The sequence below is a fragment of the Fukomys damarensis genome, unplaced genomic scaffold, assembly GCF_012274545.1.
Source record: "Fukomys damarensis isolate Sample0158 unplaced genomic scaffold, DMR_v1.0_HiC HiC_scaffold_28, whole genome shotgun sequence".
Classification (NCBI taxonomy): domain Eukaryota; kingdom Metazoa; phylum Chordata; class Mammalia; order Rodentia; family Bathyergidae; genus Fukomys; species Fukomys damarensis.
This window is the reverse complement of record NW_022900940.1, coordinates 24,278,281-24,297,460: the sequence shown is the minus strand read 5'-3', so window position 1 is coordinate 24,297,460 and position 19,180 is coordinate 24,278,281. Positions and strand designations below refer to the sequence as shown.

The window sequence follows — 19,180 nt, the reverse complement described above, 5'->3', positions numbered from 1 at the left end:
TGGACTACATTTGTCAGAGTGTTCTTAAGAGAAGAATTCTGTTTTAAAAATATTTTTAAAAAATAATATTGTGGAAGAAACAGCTTTAAAACATCCAGGCTGTCAAGAAGCATCCACTGGGTATCTTTTGCCCTGGTGGCAGGGGATTGGATAGTATGAACTGTTATAAACACACAGATTGATACTAATGTGGGAGATAAAATGGCAAAAATCTCTATAGAGGAAGTGATTAAAAGTAGAGTAGAATATGATTTAGTGTTATAGAAATCAAATAACTGGCTCATATCTATATAACAATGAAGGAAAAACAAAATAATAAAAAAACTCAACATATTCATAGCAGCCACTAGAATGTTGGTTCATTTTTGGCTTTGTATTAAATATTGTTATTTAAAAATTAGCTAGTAAGTATTAATTTTTCAGGGTGGGTATCTGAGAGATTAACTTATTTTCCAACCAGAAATGCATTCTAAATTTGGAAAGCTCTATCTTGTAGTCAGCATTATTTTAACTATCATAATATCATCAGCACCACTCAGGGTTTTTTTGTTTTGTTTTGTTTTGTTTTATTTTTTGGTACCGGGATCGAACTCGGGACCTTGTGCTTGTGAGGCAGGTGGCGGCACCACTAAGCTAAATCCCTGGCCTTTGCTCAGGGAATTTTACTTGGAAGCCAGCTTTGCTCTGTATTCCCATGTCAAGAGTACTTAAATTCCTTGATGTCCAATTTTATGCCAAATCTTTTTATTTCTGAAATAAAAATTATTTTAATGCAACTACCTATATTTGAAAGAAAATTTGCTATCAATGTAGTCTTTCTGCTGATTTTTACTTGTGTTATATAGTATACTTTTAAAACACAGAGATTAATAAATTTCATCTTCGACACAGATTGTGTTAAGAATTTTATAACATCACATTCCAAATCATAAAGCATTATTTAGCACTGAAACTTTAGGTGGTATTCAAGTTTCTAGCCAATTTTCTCTTTTGGATATCATATAATCATAAAAGTCAAGAACTTTCAGGGGGAGGAGGGCCTGGATAGAAAAAACAAAATGCAATGAAAGAAGAAAAATAAAAGAAAATATAAACTATTGCTAGGAATCAAGAGAAAAGGAGAGCTAGATTGTGAAATGATAGATCACACAATTAGTATTCTTAAGGAGAAAGAAGATGAATCAATTACTTTTTTATTCTGGTGAAAAATGGCAAATATTTGGATACTGAAATTGCTTATACTACCTTGGTGGTGCAGGAAGGAGCCCTCATACTCAAGTACTTTCCATTGTCTTTCAAAGCAACAATTTTTGACAGAAGAAGCAACCTAATGCCACAATCAATGGCTTACTGGATTCAAAAAAGAATTGGTAAACAGGAATTTTATTGCACATGCTATGTCTCTGTCATGCTCAGAGTAAAAAAACACATGCTTTGAGACATTTGTAGCAGTAAGACAAAATTACCCCCATGGTCTTTAGTTGAATATGCTCTGAATGCTGTTTACAACTAATAACTACTTGATCACCTACCAGTTAACATACTTCTAATTAAGCATGAGATTATCTTGACAATGAGATCCAAAATATAACACTTCTGTTAGCTTTGACCCATATTTCCTGCAATCTAATTTTACAATAATAAACACTAGAAAATTTGTTTCAGAGATATGAAATTGAAATAATATACCTTGAGCCACCAGAAACAAAAATATTTTGGTGAAAAATTTAATCACAATTTTAAGTGGAATATCTAACTAATTATTTGGAGAATTTAATCATACTATCTAGACTCAGGATGTTGTAGACCATTTTTCATGAAGGTGGGGACATTACCTATGTAGTTCACCTCTATTTCCTTTGTGTGTATCACAGTATCTGGCAATTAGTTGCTTATTTCTTTTTTTAAAAATTATTTTAACAAGACCTTGGGAGAAAATGAAGATGTACCTATTAACATTGCCAAGTTCTGAAAATTGTCTTTTCATTGTTGAACTAAAGGGAAGTCTTTGTGTATGTGATCATGAAAAGAGCAGTTGACCATTATGATGCATGTCAATATTTCCAGGTTGGGTTTCTTAGGGGCCCTACCAGGTGTGATTTTATAATTTACCTGAAATGCAAAATGTTGACAGGGTGAGTGGTCCTTCCAATCTTGAAAAAGACCTTCCCATTGATATAAGAATTTGGGTTCTCCGTAATTTTGTATAAAAATGTTCTTATTTGGTTAAATGTTCTGTTTTAAACCGGGCAGGCCCAATGTTTTCTAAATCGTTATCACTAACGATAAAAAGTAAATCTTGTGAGTTCCTGTAATAGTATAATTCTGGATAGAACGCAGTTGGTGATGAGCTCCAGTCCTCTCTGTTTCACCTGTGTTGTCACAGGAAAGGATAGGATAGCAGCACACTTCTGTGCTTGGGGAGGACAGTTAGGAGGAGTTGAGGCTAAGAAGATGGAAGCAATGATAAGGAAAAAGGCTGACGGTTGACATCCATGTTCCTGGTCTTCTGATTCAGTTCCATGGATCAAGGCAACTAAATGCAGTGTCAGTGAAGTGGGGTATTTCTGAAGTTGTTCGAATTGTCCTGGGAAACCCAGACTGCCACAATACTCAACAGCCACCCCCTAAGGGTTTTAGCCATGACCAGGCAGTATCAAATTTAAACTGAGATGTGGAAGAATATGGATCAGTTAGCCAGATAATATGGAATTTTCCTCAATCTACACCCTCAGGCTCACCTTATTAGTAATCTTAGTGTTTTGCATTTTTCATCGTAATTAACCACATCACAGTGGGATTGAGCAGTGATACACTACAGCATTGACTCTTAAGACATCATTGATTAAAGATGAAGTATTATATTAAATACCACTACAAAAATTTAACACACTATGAAATGCCACCAATTACCATGTGAGTCCCAATTTCACAGGTATTAAGATGTGAAAAAAATTACTCTTAAAATTCTATAAAATTCAGTCATTGAAATGTAGGTAAATTATAGGTGCCCTTACATAATGATTTTTAATGATTGTAAGCCAAGGATTAACCTAACCTCAGTCTCAATAACAAACTCATGCTGAGCATGGTGGCACACTCTTGTAATCCCAGCACTTGGGAGGCTGAGGCAGGAGGATAGCTGTGAGTTCAAGACCAGCCTGGGCTATATAGTGAGTTCCAGGGCAGTCTCAACTACATAGTGAGACTCTGTCTCAAAAAAACAAAACAAACAAACAAAAAAATCAATAACAAACTCAAACTAGAATTTTCCCCCCAAAACTTTCAGACTTTGACATATCTTTAGCAAATAATAGTTACAGCATTTTTTTGTTGTTGTTTTGTTTTTGCTTCTCTTTTACCCGTGCCTTTTTTTTCTGGGCAGCTGTGGCCTTTCTTAGGCTTTCAGTCTTAATTCTTCTCACATGTTTATATCCTGTCCTTTTCTGTTGCTATGTAAGGGAGAAATTCTTTGACAGGAATGCTTTCACAAAAGCCAAAAAGGAGAACTGTGACGATGACATAGTAAGTAAACAGCAGCATTATGAATTGCCTTGACAAGCTGTTCTCAGACATAAAGAAGTTAAATTTTCTGGTCTCTGGCTACTTTTAAAGTGATAAATCCCAATCCTCTAATTTGCTTTATTCTTGAAAACTCTCTTGAAGATGTCAAGACAACTTTAAATAGTCTTTAGCTCATCCTGATTTAATACCCGTAGTTTTAAGAAGAAAGGCTTCCTGGTTTTCAGCTGCCTCTAATTCCTCCTAGATCTCTGACCATGATGTGATTCAGGTACATTAGTTTCCCCACTGCAGTGAAGATATCTCTCAGAAATCCCAATGATCATTTTGTTACCTATCTTTGTGATCAGTCACGGCTTAAAACATTCTTTATTAAAAGTTCAAGTGGTACAGCTAGTTTTTCAAAGGCAGTTTTAATAATAAAATAAGGAATCATAAAATACACTCAAATTCTACTTTCAAATATCAATTTAAAGTACAAATTCAAAATATCATTTAAATCATTTGTTCATTTACTTAACACACATTTATTTGAGTTCTCTAATATTCCAAATAATGAGATAGGAAGAGGAGATCACAAACTGGACATAGCCAAGAATCTAGGTGGGAGGCACGAGCATGGTCATAATAGAGCCCACCTGAGTCACAGGGACAGGCCAAGGGGCACAGTAGATGCTACCTGGACAGAGATGGTTGTGGCAGTCCAGCCGTCACAATACGAACATGCCTGAGTCAGGGAGTGAGGATTGAGAAAGGAAAGAACACTCAAGCCTGAGTGGAGACGAAGAGAAGTCTGATTTATTTCACAGAAACAGCTCCTTTTATAGGTTCACATCAACAGGAAGCTTTTAAGGGCACACAACAACAGAAAACACCAAGCAATGGTTTTTATCTTTATGCAAAGACCGGATTTCCTGACTCTTACAGATAACATCAGATCTTCGGCTAACGAGTTTCCTGTTTTGTCAGGGTCAAAGAATCAAAACAAGCTTAACAAACAGTTTCCTTGAAAAGTAGCAAACGTTGATGCCTTAATTATACAGGAAGAAGTTATTTTCCAAATGTCAAACTCCAGTTGGCCATGACTGGGCCCCCACAGATGGTGACTTTCCCAGAGACTGCTCCAGCTAGTTTGACTCTGAAAGCATACATTTTCAAATTTCTCAAAGATAATAAGGAAGAGACTTCCCAGCCCAACGTTGAAGTTGGAAAGGCCCAGAGATAACACCCTAGGATCTAGTGAATGTGTGTCTGTGTTTCTTAAAGGATGGGTCTTGAATTGCCTATGGTCGTGGATATCTTCAGGGATGTGCTGACTTGATCAGGAAGAGCTCTGTGAACCATGTTTTGTCTTCAGATAACAGATGTCACTGATAAAATCTTCATGACATAGTGAGACTTTGGATGGCTGCAGAGTAGGAAAGAGGTGAAGACAGAGGAGCATAGATTCCAAAAGGAATTAATAAGAATCAATCAAGAAATGATCACTTAGAAGAAAGCAATAAACATACATTGAACTTCCTAATTTATCTTGGCAATAAATACCTGGAATTTGGGATGGAAACTTGAGTCTCAGACAGACTTGAGAAGTGCCAGGATATAAATAACAGTCAAGGTCAGAAAGTGACTGTTACCAGAGCACAGAAGCAAAAAAGAGAGAGAAAAGCCTATCGCTGAATACTGGAATCTCAAAGGTGAATGAAGATGTCACCAAAGAACAAACTGATCTCCGAGACGTCAAAAGACCAAGGGTTGAGAATGAAAAAGGCCAAGGGAAAAGAGTTTTAAAAGATGAAACAAATTCACTGGACAGATGACAAATTAATGAAATATATTTGGGAAAAAGTATTGTTTGGAGTAAATAATGATTTGTGCCATTTTTCAGGTTGTTGGCACCTTTTATAGGACAATTAACCAGGATTTGTCTGTCTTATCTCGGAAAATTTTTTATCGACTATATTATTTGTCCCTAGTTTTCACTTCAAAAGATGGACTCACTTCTTTATAGCTAAGAGAGTATCCCTTCAGCATACGAGAGCACACCCTGCCTTTCCTCTCTGACTTCCTCTCCTGGGAGAAACTAACCATTCAGTGGTTCCCTGAATGTGCAGAGCTTTTCTCTAGGAAAAGTCCACCTTCTTCTCTTACAGAGGTCATTCTCTTATATCTCCTTTCAGCAAGTGAACCAATAGCCTCTAATTTTGTTCTCAGTGCAGCTTTTCTTTTTCCTAGTACTAGTTCCTTCTTTAACAGAAAGAAGGTTAAAAGCATTTTCTTTGGCCAGAATCTTGACTTAATTCTTCCGTCATCCAGTGATGTTATGATTATTGCTGATTTTTGTTGGTTTCTCTGACTATCGTCAATATCCACATTTTTGGTATCACATATACTCTGAGAGTATAGGATAGTCATTTGGATTTTTTTTCAATTCTAACTGGCTTCCCAATCCCAAAGTACTGTAACTTCAACCCAGAATTTAACCTCTTGTCCACTTTCATTTTGGCATGTCTCCTCTAACAAACCTGTTTTTGTTGTTGTTATTGTTTTTAAACCTCTGTATCATAGTGACTTCAAAGCCAAATGTCTCCAGACATTTTCAAACTTCCTTCTGAATTACTGGTCTATATCACTTTCATAAACGATATGCCTTTTTCATGTCTAAGTTTCAAATTGTAAAACACATCATAGATGATATAATGTGCTTTTCTAAAATTAAAAAGTCCACTCATTGTGAAAATAACTCTTTCGATATGCATCATTAAATAGTATGAAATATATTTGGGGAGAAAAAAGGTCATTTATAGTTATACTGCCTCAACCTTAATATCTTGTTGAAATTAATTTCAGTTTTACTTTTCATCAGAAATCTTCAATTTATTTTTATTTATTTATTTATTTATTTATTTATTTTTGGTACCGGGGATTGAACTTGGGATTGTGCTTGCGAGGCAGGCGGTAGAATCACTGAGAAAAAAATCCCTGGCAGAAGTTTTCAAAATTTTTAAGTTTTTAATTTTAGAAACATTGTAAAGAAAAGTCATGTTTTCTAAATATGAATAATGCTAAGTGAGTATAAAGGATATTAAGTGAGCTTCTACTCTAGAAGATGTCTTAGTTACTTTCTTCGTTCCTAGGACACAATACCAACATCCGCAATTAAAAGGTGAAAAGGATTATTTCAGCTCAGAGTTTATAGAAGTTTCAGTCCATAGTTAGCTGATACTAAGGCAGGACAGCATGGCAGAGGGAAAGCTACTCATGGTGTGCAAACTAAGAAGCAGAGAGTAAAGGGAGGAGCAGAAGAGGGAGATAAACCTTTCAGGCCATGCCTCCAGTAACACAGCTCTCCCCCACAAACCCCACTCCCAAGTCAGATGGAAGACCCCATAATCCATCCAAAAGCCCCAGTGTCTTGGGGGATATTGAGATATAAACCTTGACAATACATAAACACTTATACCACATTGTATTTGCAGATGCATTTTATGCGCATTGTCTTTTAACTCATTTTGTTTTTTGCATATTTAATCATAACCAAATAATATTTGTACACTATTAAGTTACAACTTAATGAGTGTAATTATTAAAATTGTGTACAAGACATAAATTCTTTAAATATAATATCAAGAATACTATAATATGTTTGACTTCTTTGGCTTTCTCTGAACTCAGCTAGCTATAATCCAGAATGGAATTGAAGTATATATCTACTACACTTTAAATCTGATCATAAGAGCCCGAAGAGCCTTGCAATTATTGATTAGTAATTCATCTAGTTATAATACATCATGTGTCAAGACAAAACTTAGGAAAAGGAGAACTATTAGGCTCAAACATCATGGTTTCAATTTTCCAAGAATTTCAGTCCATATGTGTTTGTATAAACTTTACCCTCTCAAATGTTTTGATCCCAACATTGAGTGTAAAACTAGTTTCAAAGGTGAAAAAAAAATTCTGTCAGCCTATCTTCTCCTCGGCTTTGTTATATCAATGATTCTCTGCTATCCAGATGAGAACAAGGGAAGATCTCTTGAGGCACCAATGCCTACTTGCTAAAGTGTACACGATAAGCAGTTTGTCTATACTTTTTAATTCTTGATATAACCCAACAGAATAATACTCAATTACATCATTTAGTATCCAGCTCTTAAGTCAAACTAATGTTTTCATGAATCCTCCACACTTATTAAAAATAAGGATATCTTCTATACTGTGGTTTTTTTTGGTGTTGTTTTGTTTTGTTTGTTTGATACCAGGGATTGAACTCGGGTCCTTGCGCTTGCAAGGCAGGCGATGGAACCACTGAGCTAAATCCCTGGCCCTAAGTATATCTTAATTACTCCAATAAACCATTATTTTTTTCAGATATTTTCAGCTTTTCTAATAATGATAACATCTAGGAGGCCTAGAAATATTCTATTCTGGCTAAAATGCTAAGCTTAGCTGTTGTTGCAGAATGACAAAACACCCAGGTTTTATTTAAATAGATTATATATGCTTCCAAAATACAAACAATATGAATTTGGAAAAATGGAAAATATTTGTGACCATAATGAACCCTCTTTGAACATAAATGACAGGATTAAACATCACTTTTCTACATATATGGTGTGACATTTTCATTCTATCCCAAGCTATTTTGTTTTTTGGATGACTCTGGAGTTTGTAAACATTCCATAATATGTGGTGATTACATAATGATGATTTCATGGTTCTAGATTAATATAAAGGTGGCTAAAAACAGCAGCAAAATCAATTTCTTTTTCATCTTTCTGGGAAAAGACAAAAGGAAATTGAATGCAAAATCTGCATTAATACCATATTAGAATTCTAACTCAGCAATCTGTTACAGCTGACGTGAAAACCAGGGGTAGCCAAGTATAGTTACTGTGCTATGATATTTAGCCAACAGTTAGGTTTCAAAACAAAAAGAGCCCTTTGTTTAACCCTTGCCTTGTGTTTCAAACCATGTTTCAAGTGCATATGACCCAACACTGTCGCTTGTCTCCTCTTACCAAAGGTACTCACAGGCGGGACTGTCCCCAAGCAAAATCGTGAAGTAGGCGAAACTTGTATTTGTTCCCTACCCTTTTGCAATGGCAATCTCACTTTAGATTTCACCACCTCCCTGTCCACAGATTTCCTGTCCAGTTGCTCATTATTCTGGATTTGTATTTGCTTTCCAGAGGTCTCATACTGTCTCCTGGTGCCCAATCCCTCTATGAGTTTGTCATTTCCCTTCTCAGAAATATTCAGTGGCTCTCCAAGAAGTGCTGGGCGATCCAGCTTTCTCGGTGTTACCTTTTGAGTCTTAGTTCCCACTCTTCCTTCCAGTTTTTCTGCAAACAGATGGTCCACTTTGCCATTGTTATTTGCACTCTGCCATTCTATTTCTTTTGTTTGAGCTGGGCTCATTCCTCATCTCGTCTCTCAAAGTTTGTCTTGACCATACCCACTCCATGGACTTTAACTGACCATCCCTAGCCCCTCTCCTCTGTACTTCATCCATAACACCTATGTGGCCCTTAACACATACTGTATTGTATTATAATATTTATGTATATGTCTTGTCTCCAGGCACTATGCTGGCTGCTTTACAAATGTAATCTCATTTAAATTTCACACCAATCCAACAAGGTAGGTATTATACCATTACACAGTTGAGTTAACTGAGGCTCAAATAGGTTCAATTATTTTCCCAAAGGCACACTTTAAGGAAGAGACACAGTTAGGAATCGACTCAACCTGTCTGCCCCAAATCACATTTTTCCCACTATCCCACACTTGCATCTACTCAGTTCTGTTTCATCTCTGAAGGATAAGATGAAGGCCTGGGATGGAGGAAAAAGCCCACTTAGAGTTTTAGAGTAAAACACATATTTACCAAAGAGATAGTGGATATTGATAATTACTATATTTTTAGCTAGGTCTAATTGGCTAACTAGAATCTAGTAGGGGTTAAGGTGAAATGTGAGAAAAAATCCTCACCTCATTTGCAGAACAGATAAGCCTGGGATGGGACATTTTAAACAATTTCTAATCTAGGAAGGATTGGAGAACTTTGGTCTGTCTCTGAGCACTGCTGGAAGCAGAGATATTTAGGGAAAAGAAGGGAATGTGATGGTGCCGAGATATGGCTCCCTAACAATTTGGGATAGTTAGGAGGCTGCAGAAACGTTTACCATGATAAATGTCTCGTGAACTAAAGCTATCTGTGTTGAACATAAAGCCCACTTTTTTGTTCATTCTGTTCATAGTGTAGTACCTTAGATCCATTATCAGCAAGAAATAGTGTTCCCAGGAGGAAAATCTTATCACAAAGGAATAGCTTTTAATGCTACTATCTCCAGTGTCCGGGACTGTAGAGTTTCAGCTCAACCCTAGCAACTTCATTCTGGGGAATGTTCAGCATAGGGCCAGGCTCCCTCCCACTAGTCACTTAGCAGAGGTCTCATCCCTAGGAAGAATTGACAGTTAAGGTCTCTGTGAAGTTTTTGTTGTTGGTTTTGTTGTCCTTGTTTGGCATTTTGTTTGTTTTTGTGGTACTGATGATAGAACCCAGGGCCTCATGCATGCTAGGTAAGTGCTTTACTACTAAGTAATATCTACAACCTTTTTATTATTTATTTATTTATTTATTTTGTTTTTTTGAGACAGGGTCTCACTAATGTAGTGGAGACTGACCTAGAACTCACTGTGTAGCCCAGGCTGGTCTTGAATTCACAGCAATCCTCCTGCCTCAGTCTCCCAATTGTTGGGATTACAGGTGTGCACCACCATGCCCGGCTTCTTTTTTTTTTTTTTAAAGACCGGGTCTCACTCAATTTCCCAGGCTGGCTTCAACTTGCAATCCATCACTACCTGTTTTGCTCTTCCCCAGATACAAAAACTTTTATCTCTACTGTTTTATCAACCTCTCATTTCCCAGTTCCCCAGTCTGTCATATGTCATTAGTTGCATATTTCTTCAACATGGCTAAGACCCTTAAGGTTAAAGAGGTCATGCAGTTGTCATTTGAATATGTGTCTTCTAGACACCTCTGCTGATTTCTGGCAGTCACTTCCAGTTTGGTTGCAAACGCCACTGCCATTTATGTTTTCTCCCTTTCTGCTAATGCCACTCATACATGGCTCTACACTTTTGTTCTCGTGCCAATTTTAATAATAACATAATTAATATAATCATTATTGTTTAGAAAAAATAACCTTAGGGCCAGGGATTTAGCTCAGTGATTCTGCTGCCTGCCTCACAAGCACAAGGACCTGAGTTCAATCCCTGGTACCAAAAAAAAAAAGAAAAGAAAAAATAACCTTAAATGTAGTAGGCCATACTGTGTGTCAGACCCTGTGAGAGGCAGCATAAGAAATTTCAGTTTAATTATGACCTAAAGCCAAGGAATTCAAAGAGCCTGATAGGGAAACTACTACAATCACTGTGAAAACAAACAAACAAACAAACAGCTCAAACATGAAAGCTCTTTTTGTTTTGTTTTATCTTTTTTTCCTCATTGAGTTTATTGGTACATTTTAGGGATGCAGTACAGTTACATTCATTGTTGGGATCTTGTACCTTTACATGACTTCTACAACCACTTTATTTCCATCTTTTCATTATCTCACATTTTTTTCTTTTCCCTTTTTACCCTTTAATTTCTCATTCTTTATGGTTAAGTAGTATTCCATTTCATAGAAAAATCACATCTTCTTTATCCAGTTTCCAAATGATGGGCAAATGGGCTGTTTCAAAGTTTTAGCTATTACAAACTGTGCTGCTATAAACATAGGTGTACATACATCACTGTGATATGGTTCTTTTAATTCTTTTGGAAAGATACCCAGAAGAGGGATGGCTGGGTCAAATGGAACCTCTAGTCGAAGCTCTTAGAGGTATCTGTATAAACTTGCTGGAAGGTAAGTTAGGCAGAACTCTTGAAGACATTGGTTTAGGAGAAGACTTTCTGAACAAATCCTCAGTAACACAGGAACTAGCAGAAAGAATCAACAACTGGGATCTCATCTTATTAAAAAGCTTCTGCACTGCAAAAGAAACCATCAACAGAACTAAGAGATGACCTACAATGTGGGAAAAAAATTTTACCAGCTGCTCCTCAAAGGGCTCTTATCTAGAATAAATAAAGAACTCAAAACAATCAGCCCCCCAAATATAAAGACCTGATTCAAAATTGGGCATCTGAAATGAACAGACATTTCTCAGACAAAGAAGTAAAAGCAGCAAGTAAATATATGAAAAAATGTTCCACATCACTGGTCATTCAAGAGGTACAGATGAAAACAATACTGAGATTCCACCTCACCCCACAAAGAATGGCTGCTATCAAGAAATCAAACAATAACAAATGTTGGCGGGGTTGTGGGGAGAAAGGAACCCTTCTCCATTGTTGGTGGGAGTGCAGACTGGTACAATCACTATGGAAATCAATGCGGAGATAGCTTTTTGTTTTATCTTTAAAAATTTGTATTGTTTTTCTTATAGTCTACAAAATCCTCTATGCTCATTCAATTCCCCCCTTTTTATTTGAAGTAAGTGCAGATTCACATGAAGAAGGAAAAAATTGCAAAGAAGTCCTATGTAACTCTGACTCCATTTCTCCATTTTTAATAGTTACATATTAATTATAGTGCACTATCAAAAGCGAAATCTGATGTTATAATTCATTTTAAAATTTTAAACCACAAAAATTATTCCACCCTATGAATAACTGGCACAGTTTTAAATTCCTTTCTATACTTGTTCCTATTCACAAATAATAATGCTAACAGCCTGGGTTAAAAATGGGAGGATGGGATCACAGAGTCACAGAGAAGTTTACCCCACATTGGTGGAGATGGTATTTGGGTCTCATCTAACCCTAAGTGAATGTTACAGCAGAGGAGTAGAAAGGAGCCCGCATCAGAAGACACGGATTAAAATTTGACTTGACCTCTAAATATATGACCTTGAGTGAGTCACTTGGACTTTCCAAGATTTAGTGCCTTCATTTCTAAAAGGGAGAAAACATTTCTGCTGCCCATTTCATGGGGTTGTGGTGAGGATCGAATGTGCTGGTGTGCCTGAGAGACAGGTGGGCAGTGAATCAGCAATTATGAAGTTATCTTCTTTTCTCAAACTTCTGCCAGTTACAAAGCTGTAGTTTTTCAGAGATGTTCTTATTCTTAGAAACTGAACAAAATTATGACCTGATTAGCCGTGTGGCCTAGAAGTTCCATTGAGATTGTGTGTAAATGACCTCTCCTTTCTATCTCTCATTAGGTCAAATCTTCGCAGTCTATCACAGAAGCACTTGGTGACTCATTACCTATATCCCTGAGGCATGAGGGTCTAATTTGAAATAAATATTTCCTAACTCTTTCCTCTGTAAGCCCTAATACATTTTAAGTAGATTTATTTTTATCCTGCAAGATTCACTTTTACATTTTATCATTCATGAGATGCACAATAGCTGTTCTTGACAATAGTGAAAAATTATAAGGACACCAAATTAGACAGTGGATGGTTTATGATGTAGAAATGGAAATCATCCAAACTACACAGTTCCTTGGTTTGTCAGGATCCATTATATAAGCTCCCAACTCACTGGTGGATTTCAGCTTGTGGATGGTAAAACACTAGTTTTGACAGCAAGGTGGAGATATATATAGGAGAAAATAAACTTAAATCATGGAAAGTAAAGATAAAAGTCTTTGAACTACAAGTCTTGGTATCTCAGTAAAAATGTTGAGATATCTTTCTCCCCTCTTTCCTCATGTACAGGCTGGCATGGCTCTGACCTATGACCCCACAGCTGCCATACAGAATGGGTAAGTAGACCGTATGTTTTCAGTTTTAAATTGCCAAGAGACCTTTGAGCTCTGAATCAGTACCAAAGAAAGCTATTCAAATACAGTTTGCTTTGTGTGACTTTTTTTTTGGGGGGGGGGATACCTGGACTCAAACTCAGGACTTTGTGCTCACAAGGCAGGTGGTGAAACCACTGAGCTAAATCCCCAGCCCTTGTGTAACATTTTTTAACCAAGATGTTAAGCCACATGTTTTACCATTGTAATTTTGTAATGATTTTCTTCCCATAAAAGATTCTCCTATGCCAACATTAAGTTTTTTTTTGGGGGGGGGGATACCTGGACTCAAACTCAGGACTTTGTGCTTGCAAGGCAGGTGGTGAAACCACTGAGCTAAATCCCCAGCCCTTGTGTAACATTTTTTAACCAAGATGTTAAGCCACATGTTTTACCATTGTAATTTTGTAATGATTTTCTTCCCATAAAAGATTCTCCTATCTGCCAACATTAAGCTCTTCCTTCTCCCTCACCCTCTGTCTCTCTTTCCTTCTCCTAGGCCCCTGCCCAAAATGAGACAGCACAAAGAATTCAAATTTTATTAACAGATAAAATTAAGCTTGGGGAATTATCTGTGTTTCTCCCAGACGAGAGTATTGCCTGTGCAAGTCACCATAGAATCTAGCTTGCAATAATTACTAGTGTGTTCCCAGGTTTGATTCTGTATTGAGAATGCTCTCCTCTTTCCTTCTTGTGGTCAGCACAATGTTAATGGTCAGAAATCAGGGTAGTAACCCAAGTGATTATATCTTCATTTTTCATTGAAATTAGCTTATGGAAATTTGAAAAATATTACTTAGTTTCAAATTCCTCTTCTGAAACATAAGACTGTTAAACTATGTGGTCTGGCCTCTGAAAATTCCATATGAGTTCTAAATATTTTTAGTTGAAACTTTTTCCTCTCACTTATTTCACTTTTTATTTGTTTATTTACTTATTTGTTTGTTTTGCTTTGGCTGTCCTGCAACCGACAGTGATTGTTGGCTGGTTGCTTTCTTGCTTTCTTTTAGCAGTGCTTTCTGCTGGATTTTCCCCCTGGCTTTCATTCAGTTGTCTGTCTTTCAGTCTCATTAAAGATTAAACCATGTTGAAGGCCTCACTGAATATCAATCAATATATAGGGTGCAATTAGTTTAATTCTATTTTTCTATTTGGTCAGTGGCCTGCAATGAAAAATCTGTGGGTGTTGAAAGTGTTGTAATAATTGCTTCTGATTTTTGTCAGTCTGCCACTCATTTATTTATTCCTGCAGCAAGCACCCAGTGAATGTGCCAGGCACAGTGCTATAGAACAGACCTAAAAGGCAATGAACAACACTAAGTCTTCCTGAAGAAGCCAAGGTCTGCCTTTCCCTAGAGTAATCATGGACAGTAGACTAGGGTAGAAGTCTAGTAATTTTCATTTGGTTCATTCAATTCATTCCTGCGCTAACCAAATAACATCTAAAAATTTTGGGTTCTGAGCACTCCACTAAGGATTGGGAACATACTAGTTGTCGCGAGCCGGCGACGCAGAGCACTGTCCAGCAGTGCCTCAAACCTGAAAGAGCAGCAGGGTGGAGATGGGGCAGAGAGAAAGGAAGAACGCCAAGACAAGAGTCTGATCAAGGCGACGTTTATTGCCGGTAAGCACCGGCCTTTTAAAGCAAAAAACCACAAACTATTATGGGATGGGTTTACCATAGTAACTGAAAGGTCACACAGGAAAAGAGCAAACAGGTTCACCAAAACAACCCACCGTGAGTAGTAGTAACCCGGACAACCACACATCTAAAGGTCAGAGACAAGAAACTGTAACTTTCAGGAATTCCACAAAGGAAACACTCTACCTGCTAAACTGGAGAAACTTAACACATATAGAGTTACTAAAGTTAACAGTACTTACAGCCAATACTCATGATCCCCACAATTCCTCCCTTTTTGTTTTAAAACTTTGGTTCCATAGCAAGAAGACGCTTAAGAGAAAGTATAGGCATGTCCGAGCCTGTCTTAGGTTGGGAAAAGCATTTGGCTGTCTTACCCATCATTGGGGTCATCTGTCTTACAGGCCTATAACATGATGAAGATTTAACAGAAGCCCCTGTCTTAGGTTGATCAGTCAAACCTTTTCCTCTTACCCATCTTTGACTTTCCGGACCCTCATTGAAGCTCTTTTTATCTGAGTGAGGTAAATGCCCAAATTTTCGGAGGACCCTTCCTTAAGGGCCATGAGCACATGTAATGTTTTGCTCTGTATATAAACTTGATTTGAGATAACACAGTATTTATGATATTTCACATATTAGAGGCCCCATGCCAAAAAAATTCAAACTAAGGCTAGTAACTTTGACATCTAACAATAAGCATATTTCTCCCAATGAAGCAGCAGGTTTCCAAATGTTGGTTTGAGGAAAACGTGAATCTGCTCACCAAAGTCCTACAGACAAGTTTAAGTCCATGAAATATTCGAGTGACCAGTCCAAAAACCCTTGAGATGTCTTATTAAATCACCAGTCCCATTAAATCCTTGTTCTGGACAATAAAGTCTCTGCTTGTGCACCGAGACACATCCTAGAGTTCTCTCTGCTGCTCCAGTGTTGGGGTCCCAATCCAGTCTCCTCAGTGGAAACCCAGCATCAAGCTGTTCAGGAATAGTGGTAGGTCTATAAACATATCTGTAACCATAAGTAGGTGGAGCAGAAGAGAAGGGAGAATACCTGGACCAAAAGGTCACCATCACAAACAATATGCTGGAAAACCTGCATGGTCAAACAATATAAATACATCCTGTATACCAGACATGAATTCTTATGTCCTTAAATGTAGCTTTGTATCAACAGGAAGTAGTAAATAAAAACAGGTCCAGTCTTGGTTCTTCTTTGTTTTCCATTATAGTAATAAAAATTAACATTAAAAGATTTTATCTACTTATCCAGTAAGCAACCAGAGAACTTCCGGGTGTTAGGAAGAGTCAAACCTTGCTTGCATGGATAGACAAGACTTTTAAAAACGATATCTTGAGCTTGGATATCTTCTAATAACTAACTAGATATTACCTTGGATGGCAAAAGAGGGAGAAACAAAAGCTCTGAAATTTTTGTCCTAGAAGGACTGGAGCTACCATTAGCAGAAAGACAAGGAAATGGAAAACAGAAACATGCTTGACTCATCAGCCACACCAAGGCAAAAGCAATTAACTGGAAGGGGAGAATTGGAGTTAGAGAATATGTTGCTTTAGTCAGACGTTGACTAGTGCACACTTTAAAATTCTCTAAGGACATCATTTTCCAGTTACTCATCCTTATTTATTAAAAACCTAAAGGAGAAAAAAATTGGAGTTTTATCTCCTAAACTGAAGAGTAGAAGGTGAATTTGGACCAGCACCATGTTCAGGCAGTAAGTATTGTCCAGTACTGACTGATGCTTGAAACTGAAGCTTTTAATCCTTATATATTTGAAACCTTCCCTATTTGGCTTTTTGTCGTTACCATTTATACTGTTTTGAAAGTTCCTTAACTCTTGGAACTCATGACTCCATTTCTTGGTGCTCCTTCGTGCTACCCATTCACTGCCTTTCAGTTTTCTCTTCCGATGCCTCCTGTTCTCCACCTTTTTGATCATTGTTCCTTAAGCCTTAATGTTTTCCCAGTGTTATTTCTAGCTGATCCCATCTGCTTCTTTCACTTTAGGAGCTGAAGACTTACATGCTATACTTCCAGTTCACAACTAGCTGCAGAGCTCTACTCCGTGATGCTAGCAGCTATTAGATGTCGCTGCATTTCCCAAATGGAGGCTCTTGTGCTCAGCACCACATCACAGTGTAAATGATTCACATTCAAATGAAAGGCATGTAAACATATATCAAAGCATTTTTCCTTTAAAAACTTTTACTCAAAAGCCACTTAGGCTATAATCTCAAGTTCTCTGGGTTCTCAAGTTCTCCTCCTAGATCTTTCAGACAAATCAGTCAGTAAAATTTGTTCTTTCTACATCTGAACTATATCTTCACCCCAGCCCTTCCTCCTTTCCACTGATTGAATTCATTTAGTCATCATTTCTATCTTACTAAACCATCTTTTAACTAGCTCTAGTATAACCCTCCTCAAAGCCATTCTCTACTGCCTTTGAAATATTTTTAAAATATACGGAACCACAGGAATCACCCACACATCTTGTTTAGTGTACCACGTGTTATTTACCGACTACTGAACAACTCAAACTCCCTGTGTAGCAACCACAGCACTCCACAGTGTGCGTAGTGCAGCTGATCTGAACTTAGTGCAGCTCTCTGAACATCTCATTGGACTTTGCATCTTTAATACAGGGAATTCTTCCACCCCACCCCCCCAAGCCTTTTAAAAAGTACTCATTTCAAGAACATACCATGCGCTGGGCGTGGTGGTGCACGCCTGTAATCCCAGCACTCGGGAGGCTGAGGCAGGAGGATTACTGTGAGTTCAAGACCTGCCTAGGCTACATAGTGAGCTCCAGGTCAGTCTCAACTACATAGTGAGACCCTATCTCAAAAAACCAAAACCAAAACAAAACAAAACAAAAAGCCCCCCATGCATAGCTAGTTACATAACTGGTCATAAGAAAAATAATGCATGCAGTGTTGAAGAAGACAGACTCCATCTACATATACACAAATTTTGTCTTATCTCGTGTGATACTACGCACAAGTTATTTTCACTTTAGCTTCTTCCTCCTTTGTGAAAGAAAGATATTATTAGCACTCTTTAATAAACTTTGTAAGGATTAAATGAACTTGATATAATGAAATAATCATTGTTATAAATATTGATATTATTTTTTTACTGTTCAGTGTTTCCATGATACAGTTGGCCATTAGGCTTTTTATTACATAATTATTGACGTACACATATCTATTTTTCCACTGAACTGTTAACACAGTGAAGGTACACACCAGGTCTTATTCTCTTTAACAGATTGTGTAACCCAGTCTTGTGGGTACCAATTCAGATATAGGAAATACGATTGTTGGTATCTGCCTGGTTCTGGCAAGTGGCCATCAGGAGAACCATTGTTCTCCCCAGCTGTCAACCCAATCTGGGCTTGTGTAACACCTTAGCCTGCTTTCTAGAAACACAACCTCCAATTTCATCCAAAGTAGGAAACCTGCCTGTGAGTTTCTCACGACCTGAGTAAAGGCTGGAATTTTGGAAGTGTTACAACTATCCACTGTCTATCGGTGACAAGAAGATAGAAATATCATATGCCATAGGGAAATTAAAAGGAATAGGAAGCTTGAAGCCAAATAATCTTATGTATCTGTCTCTTCTTTGTATAGATTATTTTTAAATGTTTGTCTTATTTCTGGTTTTATTATTTTATATGGTAACAACCCAGCAATAGAGTACTAGTAAAACAACCATTTTTCATGCATGTAAGATGTCACAATAACAACACATATTTTCTTGGCACACTGCCCCTAGAGTGAACAGTGGCAGCTCCTAAAGATGGGGAAACTGACTCCGATAACTTACATAGCATACCAGAACACAACATTAATGCCCAGAACAATGCTTGCTACTCCCTGTTCATGTGTCTCTATTTGGCCTTGTAGTCAAATGTAACTGTAGTCATGTAGTAAGTGAAACTCAGAGAGAAGTAACTTAATAGAAAGTATCTATTACTGCAGGGAGGAGGCTGGTACGAAGATAGAATCCAGATAGAATTGTGCTGATTCGAATGAGTTCAAGAAAATTTTTTTCTTAAGTTCCTCTCTCTTCTACTGTTTAAAACTGTTTTGATGATTCAGTTTTAGAAAACAATTGCATCTCATAGCAGAGAAAGTGGACATGT

At 37.3% G+C, this 19,180-nt stretch overlaps 1 protein-coding gene across 7 annotated transcripts in view; it reads left to right on the top strand.

Annotated features, from left to right (window-relative positions):
• Rbms3 (RNA binding motif single stranded interacting protein 3) overlaps nucleotides 1–19,180 on the top strand; it is a 1,373,556-nt gene that overhangs the window by 1,238,144 nt on the left and 116,232 nt on the right. For all 7 annotated transcript variants that reach the window (XM_010638264.3, XM_033757090.1, XM_033757089.1 and 4 more), the window contains one exon: nucleotides 13,294–13,340. In XM_010638264.3, the coding sequence (XP_010636566.2) occupies nucleotides 13,294–13,340 (47 nt within the window). The remainder of the gene's footprint in view (nucleotides 1–13,293; nucleotides 13,341–19,180) is intronic.